Source organism: Mustela putorius, unplaced genomic scaffold, assembly GCF_011764305.1.
Source record: "Mustela putorius furo isolate JIRA1106 unplaced genomic scaffold, ASM1176430v1.1 tig00000228_pilon_pilon_pilon, whole genome shotgun sequence".
NCBI classification, from domain to species: Eukaryota; Metazoa; Chordata; class Mammalia; order Carnivora; family Mustelidae; genus Mustela; species Mustela putorius.
Genome location: NW_025421322.1, coordinates 15,533,575 through 15,546,321, shown reverse-complemented (window position 1 = coordinate 15,546,321; position 12,747 = coordinate 15,533,575). Strand labels below are relative to the sequence as shown.

At 34.5% G+C, this 12,747-nt stretch overlaps 1 protein-coding gene across 1 annotated transcript in view; it reads left to right on the top strand.

Moving 5' to 3' along the window:
- Nucleotides 1-12,747, top strand: part of CSMD3 (CUB and Sushi multiple domains 3) — a 1,237,422-nt gene that overhangs the window by 975,709 nt on the left and 248,966 nt on the right. Inside the window, exon 31 of the mRNA XM_004743466.3 lies at nucleotides 2,319-2,513. Coding sequence (XP_004743523.2) covers nucleotides 2,319-2,513 — 195 coding nt within the window. The remainder of the gene's footprint in view (nucleotides 1-2,318; nucleotides 2,514-12,747) is intronic.

The window sequence follows — 12,747 nt, the reverse complement described above, 5'->3', positions numbered from 1 at the left end:
TATAGGGTACATTTTGATCTATTAAAAGTAGTTGTATCCCAAATTTTTTAGAAGAAAAAACCCTATGTGTATACAAAAAATAAAGTTAGATACAATGAAGGATAAAATTTGACTATAATAATGAAGGTTCAAAAAAGATTTTTATTATTTTTTTATGAAAGGCATTGTTAAGATAAACTAGTTAAAAAACGTTATATGATGAAAGGATAAAAGTTTAAAAAAAACAAAAAAAATAAAATTAAAAGAAAAATTAATTAACTACAAGACTAAAGAATCATGGGGAGAAAGCCATGAATTCCATGGTTTGCTTTCTCCTCCTCTGGTTTCTGCTGTTCTCCTTGGGAAGTGAACTTGGTCTTGGCTGGATTTCTTGCTGATCTTCTGGAGGGTGGGCCTGTTGTAGTGATTCTCAAGTATCTCTGCCCACGGCGGAATTGCACCACCCTTACCAGAGGCCAGGCTAAGTAATGCGCTCGGGTTTACTCTCAGGAGCTTTTGTTCCCTGAATGCTCTCTGTAGAGTTCTGGAGGACGGGAATGAAAATGGCAGCTTCCCATTCTCCGGCCCAGAGGAGCTGAGAGCTCGGGGTCCCACTCCTCAGTGCGCCCTCAGAGAAAAGCATTCAATCACTCCTGTCTCCCTCGCCTCCGGCCATGTTCCAACCTCACCCAGCCTGTGACCAAGCATCTCTGTCTTTGCCACACGGCTCTGCCTGGAGTCTCCAAAGCCCACAGATCCCTGAGCTCCCCCAGGGGGTGTCTCCCCGGATCTTGTGGGGACTTCACTCACAGAGCAGTGGCCTGTGCCATGGATTACAGTTCAAGGTAACCCCGAGTTGAGAGCTCACTCCTCAGCTCTGTCTCTGTAGGCAGCTTCCCCACTCTAATACCTGCAAGCTCTGCGACACTCAGACACCCTCAATCTTTCTGTGACCCTGCAGGATGTGGGGCCACGCTGACCCCGCATGGGCTTCACCCCGGTTTAGCCTCTAGAGTGATGTCCCACAGTGGAGCAGACTTTTAAAAGTTTTGATTTTGTGCACTGTTGCACTGCCACTTGCCGGGAGCTGGCCCCTCCCACCGAGGTCTATCTTCCCGTTGCTTTGGATTCAATCCTCTGCTGGTCCTACCTTTCAGAAAGTGGTCAATTTTCTGTTTCTAGAATTGTTGTTCTTCTTCTCTTTGATCTCTTGTTGGATTTGTAGGTGTTCTCAATGGTTTGATAAGCTATCTAGCTGATCTCCTGCTCCCTGATGTCATCTCAGCCTGCTACTTCTCCGCCATCTTGACTCTTCCTTCCTGTCACTCTCTTTAGTTCACTATCTGGGCACACAGAAAACTTTTAGTTCCTTCACTGTGAATGGACTTAATATTCAATGTGTCTGTTAGTGTTAGCTGTAAAAGTACTTGACTTTTGGATGCCTAGGTGGCTCAGTCAGTTAAGCATCTGTCTTTGGCTCAGATCATAATCCCAGGGTCCTTGGATGGAGTCCTGCATAGGGCTCCTTCCTCAGCGGGGAGCCTGCTTCTTCCTCTGCCTGCCATTTTCCCTCCTTGTGTGCTCTTTTGCACACTCTCTCTCTTCCTTTCTGACAGATAAATAAATGGAATCTTAAAAATAAATAGGTAAATAAATGTACTTGACTTTAGCATAAACTCTCTATCCCAAGAGATCATGGTCTGTATGTCATAAAAATTTTGCTACTGTTTGATAATGGGAAGACCTATGATAGAAAGAGGGGACTGACTAGAAGAGATGGATCACAAGAAATGATTTCAGGGCAGAGAAAAGTGTCTTTTACTTTACTCCCAGTGGTAAAATGAACTGAGCTCAACATAGGCAGTAGTATCATTTCCCAGTTCAGTCACATGGAATGAGTGTACATTATTTGGGAGAAGAGCTTTATCTATTTATTTATTATTGTTTTTGATATTCCATGATTCATTGTCTGCGTATAACACACAGTGCTCCATGCAATGCATTAAGTAAGCCCTTCTTTTCTAAAATATTTTGAAATATTTATGCATGGGTTATAGCACATAACAGTATATAACAAACTCTAAAACCCTATGTTTGTACATTAAATGCTAATATTAATGAGAAGACCAATGAAAAATTTTATATTCTTACTCATCAATATGAATTAGCAAAATATCAGGTATGATTATGGGCTACTTTGTACTTTGAGCCCTCAAACAGTAACAGAAAGGAGTCTGGTACTTTCCCATCTGTTTAGAAGTATAGATAAAGAAATATTAAAGGATTCAAAGAAAATAGCATCCTAAAACAATTCATTTTATATCAACACTGTTTTTCAGCAAAACTTCGAGAATCCTGCTTTGATCCAGGCAATATAATGAATGGCACCAGACTTGGAATGGATTATAAATTAGGGTCAACAGTCACCTATTATTGTGATGCTGGTTATGTTCTTCAAGGTTATTCGACACTCACCTGCATCATGGGAGATGATGGAAGACCTGGATGGAATAGAGCCTTACCAAGTTGTCATGGTAAGAACTTTTTTTTTTTTTTTTTGCTGAGTTTTTATTATTAGACAGAACCAGAATCATTTAAAGCCATTTCTATATTTTTAAAAATCAATCATTTTACATTCAAGCTACAAGTATGAAATAGACCATAAAGCCAGAGACTTTATCAAGGATATTTAAATTGGATTCATTAACAAAATGGTTTTGGAAAAGTGCTTATATTCCCAGGTGTCTCTAAAGCACTTCACACATTATTGTAAGTGAGCTCTCTGAGAATAAGGGTATTGCTGTTCTATTCTATGTTCAGGACTTAGAGGAGTGCCTGAAAAGATTAGGTGCTCAGAAGATATTGGTTGAGTAAATGAAGAATGAACACACTGAAAGTGACATTTCAATAAAATAGAGAAATGCAGAGATTTAAATATTATCAAGAACTTGTGAGAAATCTTTATCCAAACTACACATTTTTTCCTAAAAATTAAGGTTGACTATAAGTGAATACCATGTTGAACCTGTTGAGGCAGCTCTAGCAGAGAGGGAAGACTCAAGCACACAATAAAATGGAGGAAAACCTAAAATTAGTTTCAGTAACAAAATACCAGACATGTAAGTTAGCATTTCTCTTACCATATCTGCCACAGCTATAGGAGGCCAGGGCATCAGATGCAATTTGATGCAGGAAATGACAGTGATCATAGCCAAGGAAAGGCTGCTGATCTTAAAAAAAAAAAAAAAAAAAAAAAAAAAAAAAATTAGGAAAAATATATTCAATGATACTGTTTTTGAGATTAAGGAAGTTACTGAGGAGGTACCAGAAACAGAGACATCACCCTCACATAGGGTGTGGAATTTGCTAAGCATTTAGCCATAGTAAATGAACAGCCCATTCAGAATTCTGAAAAGTCTGTCCAGTGAACTCAAGAGGGGAAACTGAGGAGTCCCCAGCTAACAGTGATGAGATTCATGAATATATATTTCTGGATAAATACCAAGAGGATTTTCCAAAACAAAGACCAGTTTGCCAGTTCATGGAACTAGTGACCTATGGCCTATCCAAAACCCATATCTGAATGTTAAGTATGAAATCCAACACAGTGGTTTAAAAATTACTTTAATGAAAAACAGGACATTCTAAAATAAAGCAATGTATAATTCAGTTGTGGACCATGGAAATTTTTATTTCAAGCTTTTGAAGGTAGATTTTGTAACTAAATAAAATAATGTTGCATGTTGAAAAATCATACACTTGCCTGCAACTCTACAAGGACAGAGATATAGTGGGGAAAAAAAAAACCAGTTCAGTAAGGAGAGAGAAACAATGATATCACTGTGGAAAGTTACCACAGGCTTTGTAGTCAGCTGAATGATCCTAATGCATTGTACAAAATTGACATGAAGATGATATCATCTAGGGAAGATTTTCCAAATTATGGGTCACCACCATTGAGTCATAAAACCCAATCATTGGGTTATGACCAATATTTTTATAATTGATATAATATTGAATAAAATAAAATAATTAAAATTAAAAAAGATAAATATATTAAAAAAAGAAAAATGTTATAATTCAAAGATCACAGAAAGGAGAAATATTATTTTGTGGGACTTTCTTCAGCTACATATAGAGAGATAAATAAAATACAGTGAATATACCAGTATGGTGTGTATGTGTGTATATTTGTACATATACATGTAAATGTATATGTGCATATTTGCTATAAAATAATATATATCTCTTACTATGAATTTCAGCAAAAAAAGCAACAGTTTTGACCTGATGATTAAAAGTATGTATTTTTGGTGTCTGTTGCACATAGTAATTCTTCCTCATTGTATAACATTGTCATATATTATATGTGTATGATTTCTGACTTACACATGGGTTATTTAACCTTTCTAGAGTCTCTCCTCTCTAAATGGGGGTAATTGAAATTCTTTACTGAAAAATGTTGTAATAAGAAATAAAGAAAAGGTACATATCTATTAAATGGTCATTCTGTTAATAACAGAACAGCCAGTTAATTCTTGAATTGATGGTTTTATCTATCAGGAAAAAGGGAATAAAAGGAGAAGTAATTACTTTGTATTTAATTTTGCCAAAGAGAAAAAAATGAATTGATGACAGGAAAGTTTCTAGAAAGCTTAAGAGAAAGACTGATTATATTGTCTTAAAATTCAGAGCTACACAAAAAAGAAATCTGTATATAGCCCAAAAACTCATTAAAATAACATAGAAAACTTCCAGGAGCCAGACAAGAAATAACCAAAATCCTGTCAGAGAAAAACCAAAGGATTACAAAAAACCATAGATCAAAAGGATAGGTATTAATCACTGGGATAAATGATTAAGTACATGGTTTTCAATGACTTAGCTGAAAAAGACAGGAGAACTGGAGTAGAGTATGCATTCACTAAGAATATGCCTCCCTAAAATAATCCTATTTCTTTCCAACAGGTTTCTATATTGATAGGTCATAGAAATATTAATTTCAGCATGGAATATTCCATAATATATACAAATGGTCCTTACAAACCAAACATATTTCATGGGATCAAATATAACCTAGTTAAGTTTATTTCATGTTTGTTGAATAGTCATATCTACAGACAAAACAGAGGGAAGAGTAGACCTGGGTTCAAATCCTTTTACCTTACACTGTATCTATGACCTCTGGCAAGCCAAGTCTTGATTTTTAAATCTCTAAAGCAGGATCATAGTTACTAATTTAATAGCTTATTGTGAAGATGCAATTAATTACAATCTATTGAGAGGGCCTAGTAAATTTCCTGGGAAATACTAGAATATTAATACATGTGATTTTCAGTGTTTTAAAAGAATCATAGCACTGGAAAACATGCATTGCATTTTGCATTGCATGCTATATTTAGTGGAATTAGTATATTTCTTTCATTTTAACATCAATTAAATCTGATTCATTAATGTTCTGATATGGCTACACATTTGCTTCTAAAAATAGCACAAATGTTTAGAATTTTAAAAATTTCTTAAGAAAGAATAATTTTCACTATCAAGTGAGTTGGATATGACTACACTTCTACCCATAATGCCAAGATAGTATGGAAAACAGTTATTCCTTATGCTGTTGATATACCTTAGGTTATTACAAAAAAATATTAAGATACATTCCTGTTAAAAATATGACCACAACTGATAATTTCTAGTATAGGAAAGGATGAGAAAAAGCCCATGTTTTAGAACTGTATGTATTTAACTCTAAATAATGATTTTAAAAACAAGAGAAAACCTAAAATCAGTTATGTAACCTTGCACAATTTATTTTGTGTACCTAGGCATGAGATAATATTGTATAATTCATAAGGTTGTTGGGAGAATTATATTAAATAACTTATTTAAAACATTTGGCTCTGGGGTTTCTGGCTGGCTCAGTTGGTAGAGCATGCAACTCTTTATCTTGGGGTCATGAGTTCAAGCTCCATATTATGCCTAAAGCTTACTTAAAAAACATAAATACATAAAATGTAAAAAATAAATTAAAAATACAACATTTGGGTCTGGAGTTATTGTCTTATAATAAGGAGAACTTAATATATTTTAGTTTCTTGATTGGTTCACATATATCTATTTGTTTTCCCTCATAGTAATTACATAGAAATCCAAAATACACAGAACTGTCTGACTTTCAGATTTAATAATTTAGTACTTTGAAAGTCAAAATTAGTGGATAAAGCATGTGTAATAGAGCCAGAGGGTTTGTTGTTCATAAGGATACATTTTTTAATTAAGATAAATTTTGAATTTTTTATAAAAGTAAATTATACATGTGATATCTAAGAAAATAACATAATGTAGATTGCCATTTAAGTATTTTAAAGCAATGGTCGCCTGCCCTACACTCCCATTTATTTTCCTATTCCTTAGCTGAGTCTTCTATTAATTTCTATTTCTCCTCAATATTCCAGAATTAAGTTATTTTTGAGTATTTTATCAATTGCCTTTGTCATACATTAATTTGCTTATGCCTCTATTTTTAATTTCATTCACGTTTGAGAATTAGATTGTCAGGCTCTGCTGCTTTTCATGTTAAGTCTTACCCTACAATAAAATATTGTACCCTTATTTTACCCTACAATAAAATATTGACTACTGTCTCTGAGAACATAGGCAGGAAATCTGGACTGATTGTATTGCTTTAGAGTATGTGAGTAGGGAGCTATTAGACTATAATCCCTAAGTGCCAAAATAAGGAAAGTTTTTTATTTTATTTTTTACATAAAAGTAAACACCAGGGCTCCTGGGTGGCTCAATGGGTTAAAGCCTCTGCTTCCAGCTCAGGTCATGATCCCAGGGTCCTGGGATAGAGGCCGGAGTCTGGCTCTCAGCTCCGCAGGGAGCCTGCTTCCTCCTCTCTCTCTGCCTTCCTCTCTGCCTAGGTGTGATTTCTCTCTGTCAAATAAATAAAAATATAAAGAAAAAAAAAGTAAACACCAACATGACCAGTCTTTTAAGCTCTTTAAATGCAATATTTTGCTTTTTCTTATAATGTTTTACCCATAAATTCATAAAGTCTTATGCTATATATAGCTTTTTAGCATTCAGTGCATTAATTTATACAAGCAGGCTCTCAGTAAACATTTTTAACCTGAACTGAACCCTAAGAATTTATAAAGTTTGTCTATTTTAGAAGATAGGGTTTTTTTTTAATCATCGTTTAAGATTGTGTACATTTTGAATCTAAAGAAAATATTTTCAAGAGCTTATGTTGGACACTGGGAGATTGTATTTGTCAGAAGTAGATCCAAAATGATAGCATCCTGTGGTAAGTCCTGCTCAGCGATGAGAAACCCTGCGATTTATCTCATAAGAATGTCACATGTATTAAATGATAGTAGAACAAAATATCTGTACCTACAATGTATTTGGTGATCAGAAAAAAGAAGGTGTTTGGAAGATAATATTTTCCCTATTTATTTCTCATACTTTCAAAAGTATCTGTTGAAACTCTGTGTTACTTTAGTTATCTGTGGACATACTGGATTAAAGTAGAAGTCCTATTATTCTTATCCATAAAATGACTCAATATTATGTAAAGGTAATGAAACACAACTAGTGACAGATTCCATATTTTTCCTTAATATTCATTATTTGATTTATTTCATCTAATGGCATTATAGTTGTTTACATAAACAAACCTCTAGCCTGAGCTAGGGCACTAGCCATTTCTTATCTCTTAGTCTCTCTCCTGGCTAGTTTCTCTTTCCCTTATTTCTTGATAAAATCTCTCATGAACACGACAAAGTAATCTTTCAAACATATGTCAGCCACTCCAGAGTGGCTCAGTTGGTTGAGCGTCTGACTCTTGATTTTGACTCCAGTCATGGTCTCTGGGTCATGGGATCGAGCCCTGTGTTGGGCTCTGCGCTCAGCTTGGAGTCTGTTTGGGATTCTCTCTTTCCCTCTCCCTCTGTCCTTTCCCTTGCTCACATGTTCACTCTCTCTCTAAATAAATAAATACACAAATAAACAAAATCTTTTAAAAAAATAAATAAATAGATAAATAAATGAATGATAAATAAATACACATGCCAGATTATATCAAAATCCACCATTGGATTTCTAAATCTGAGTTAACTCCACAGATATTATAATACGAAGTTCCTTAACTTGCCTATATATACTCTAACCTCTTTACTATTCTCCCTCTCTACTACACTCTTTGGGCCACAGATGCCTCCTAGATGTTTCTTGAAAGCACTAGTTCACACTTCTGCCACAGGACTTTTGCATTTGCTGTCCTTTCTGTCTGAATGCTTTTCTGGCTGAAGCTCTCATATTTCCTTTAGGCATATTACTAGTGGAAAAACATTCAAATTTATCCTCCCCTTGCTCCCTAAAGCTTCCAGGATGGAATCAAATAAATCTAAAGATGAAATAATAGGTCCTTGGTAAAGATATCTATGGTGTGTGTAAAGCCCATTATTCTGGAGCTTTAGAACTTTGAAAGGTAAATCATTAAATTTGGGAGTACTAGCCATAGTACTAATACAATATTCTTAGTTGAGGTAAAATAGACATATTTGTTTCAGGTGTACAACATAATTATTTGATATGTATATATATTGTTAGATGTTCACCACAATAAGTATAGTTAACATCCATCACTGTACAGTTTACAATTTCTTTCTTATGATAAATAATTTTAATATTTACTCTCTTAGTAATTCTCAAAAATGCAAGACAGTATTGCTAACTATATCATCATGCTATACCCATGACTTACTTATTTTATAATTGGACCAATGCAGCCTTCTTGATCTTTTCCATTAAGGCATATAGTGAGCATGCGATGACAGTTAATTATAATAATAAGACCCTAAGAATAAACATATTTGGCGAAAGTATTAGAATAGAAGAGATGGTATAATGCCTTCTTTTTTTTCAGGCATTCAAAAGTACAATTATATGCCTGGTCCTGCACTAACTATGAATTCAATATGGTTCTTGCCTTTAGAGAATTTATAATCAGATGGGATAAGGACAAGTAAGGTCCATTGCTAGAAATAAAAACAGAGCTGCGAGCATAGCATGGCAGCACATCTGACCTGGTTACAAAGAGAGATCAGGGAAGTCTTCCTTATGAAAGTGACACATGAGCTGAATCCTAAAAATAAAATAAGGAGGAACCAGGTGAGGTACAAGACATAAGGAGATGGTGTGCTTCACACCTAGGGTTCAGCATTTATAAACACATAGAGGAAAGAGCAACAAGAAAAGTAGATAGAATTTGAAGCAGCTCAACAAGAAAGCCCATAGAGAGGACTGATAAGAGATAATAACTTGTCTGTGCTGAGAACAAACAGTTTGAAGTTCTCTACACATATTATTTTATGCCTTACTACAACTCCGTGAATTAGGGACTACTAATATTCTCATTTACAGATGAGGAAACCAAGACACAAAAACAGGTTCAGTCACTTGTTCAAAGTCACAGTTGCCTACCAGTAGTTTTGGAGTCCAGGCTTAATCACTGTCCTCTAGGTAGGCTGATTAATTCTACAAATGACCTTGCATTGATCTTTTTTATATCTTTCAACCTAACAGTTATGGCATATTTCAGGTGGTTAAATGTTTCATGAATGGATGCATGGCTTCAAAAATAAGTGGTACAATTTTGGGTTCCCCATTTATTTCTGAAACCTTCCTCCAAGTTAAGTATGAGAATTAAGAAAAAGCAAATTCCTACCGATAACTAATAATAAGTCTTCATCTGAAATGCATTTTTGCATTTCATTCGAAACACAACCTTATACAGAATGCAAATACCCTAACAGATATAGTCAGTGTTGGTTCCTTTGAACATCTGCACCATTATTTTCAATCTCTTTGTTTCTCTCATGCTAATATAAGTCCTAGATTCTGGGGGTGGAAAAAAGATTTTGTAACTCAGTCACTGATAACTGTAAGTCTGTCCAAAGTACATACACATGAGTGTTATGATTAGACATCCAGTAGTCATCCAGCACCATTCATTGTTCAACTTTCAACTCTATGTGGAATGATAAAAGCTTTAAATAATAATGCTAAATAAATAAATAGCCTTCTTGTACTATCAACTGAAGAGAGAATTTGAAACAAACAAAATGAAAAATAAAAAGTTCATTTCATAATTATACCTCTCCAACTCTACAGTTATCTCTCATTAGTAACATCATTTGACCTACTTTTAATTAACTCATATTGCTTTAGTGCATGAAGTAGCTAACTCAAGTTTTAGTCCAGATCTTCTGCTTAAACGGCAAGGCTTGCCTTGGGCTAATCTCTTATTCCAAAGGTTTACAGAGGTTTACAGAATTTTTTTTGAGATTTAAAGCAAGTGTGAAGTCCCATTGCATTATAAATGAATATAGATATTATGTAATCTAATATACTGAGCCATTTAGCATTTGATGCCATCTAAATATGTGACATAATTAAAGTGTGTGGATGAAAGACTCATAAAACAAAGGCCTAGAGGTAAATTATTTCTGAGTATCATCAGCTATCTGCCTTTCATTAGCTATACATAGGAATTTGTTCACAGACACAATATACGGATTATGTGTCAGAATCATGTTCTACAAAGAAGTATAATGTATTTCCTATTTTTTTTTTTTTTTAAGTAAGCTCTAAGGCCCAGTAAGGGGCTTAAACTCATGACCCCAGATCGAGTCACATTCTCTACCAACTGAGTCAGACAGGCACTGCAAATGTATTTTCTATTTTAAAAAATTTAAAGTAGTATTGAGATAAAACCAAAGCATGTTTTGTTTTCATATGGGGAGGGGTGGAATATTATTTAAAATGAAACTGGGAGGGAAATGAATGTGATTGAGTACCTGCTATTTCCAGACACTCTTACTGACATTATCACTCCAGTTGGCCTCCTCCATGCTAGTCTAGAGAATCATTAGCATTGTTATAAATAAATCCCTACTGTTATGAATTCTGGAGCATCCTATGTCGAGTTCCCTATGTAAGAAGCAATCTGATTGCAAATCAATGCTTATAATTCAGAACACATTTTCTTGTGACCTCTGACTTGGAGCTCCTATTTAAACAATTGTTATTTTCTCTGCCCTTGGCATTTCAGCCACTATGCCATGTCTCCAGATGGGTAGTTGCACGCCCTCTCATTGTGCGAAGAAACCTGTGTTCTCCACCATCATGTAGTTTTGATGTTTAAGTCAGACTTCAAACATGCCTCCCTAATGTGTTATCCCTTTTTACAGAAAACCAAAAAAAAAAAAAAATTTACTTATACAGAAAACTGAATCAGCCCACAGCTTTTCTCCTTACAGATAAAGAAAGTAAAGGATACAACAGTAACTATTTGGTCATGTTGAGAATCAAACTGTATTGGAGAACTCTTTTGGAGAAACAAATATCCTATTAGAATGTTCAACCCACAAAACCTAGAGAGAAAAGAAGCAGGTATATTATTGAATAAGCATATTTAGAATATAATGAACATTGCAGGCTGCTTTTGAAAGATGCTACAAAGACCAGATAGAATCTCATACAAATCTATAAAGAACCAATAACTCTTCTTTTATCTCCTTGAGAGACAAACTGATATAACTTGTCTCTGTATACCTTGTGACTATACCTTGTAAGAAACCCTAGTGAATTTCTAAAGTATGTTTCTAGAAGGCCAGCAGTCTTGCACTGTAAAATCAAAAGCTTAGGCCTATTATGGTTTAAAACAGACACCCTAAAGGAGTTGCTGCTTCCTTCCCCTTTATTAAACACAGAAAATTTCATTTTACACTTATGTTAAGCCAGTGAGCCTTTCACTTCAACACATACACATTAAAAAAAAAAAAAAAAAAGACAATACAGAGCTCTCTGTGCAAAAGGGAATTTGTTTCTTAATCCTAAATCCCAAAACCAGTCAGTTAGATTGAAATATATGGGAGAGTTAGTGAGTAAATCTCAACCATATTGAGGTTCTAAATAGCTTCAAACCTAAGCCAACCCCAAGACTGGATATTTCTTCCCACGCTCCTAAACTGAGTTTTAGGACTTTTCTGATTCAGGAAAGAACTGATCTGCCCTATTACGAAAAGAGACAATTATAACATATTTATTGAAAGCCATTATATAAACTAACACCATGCTTGACTCCGGAAATATAAATCGTGTATAAAAAGGAAATGGAAACTTTGACTTAATAGATTCTGGGAGCTCAGAGACAGAGACAGACCCTATATAAATAAGTGGCTTTATATAAATATAAATACAAAACAAGTTGTAATTAAGTGTTCTGAACATAATGGAATGCTGTTATGATGGGATCCTCTGAACTAGTCTAGAAGACAGGGAAGACTTCCCTGAGAAATCATGTTTGTGAAGCAATCAGGCAGGAGTAATAAATTGTCACAGAGGATTTTTTTTAAGTTCATTTTGTACTAATATATTAACTTTTAAAATAATTTTTAAACAATAAAAATTGCTATCACTTAAAGTCAATGAGTTGGAAATAAAACTAAGCAATGAAGAGGGATTTTAGTTTTTAAAAAACATCAACAATTCAACTAAAACCATTTTAAGAACTTGTCTTTCCATATACACTTTTCTACAAAATCATAGACTAGTGATTGCTAGGGACTTGGGAAAATAGGGAATAGGGAGCGATTGCTTATGAATATAGGAATTCCTTTGGGGATGACAGAAATATTCTAAAATTAGAGGGTTGGTTACACTACTTCATGAATATGCTATTAAAAAAACCCCACT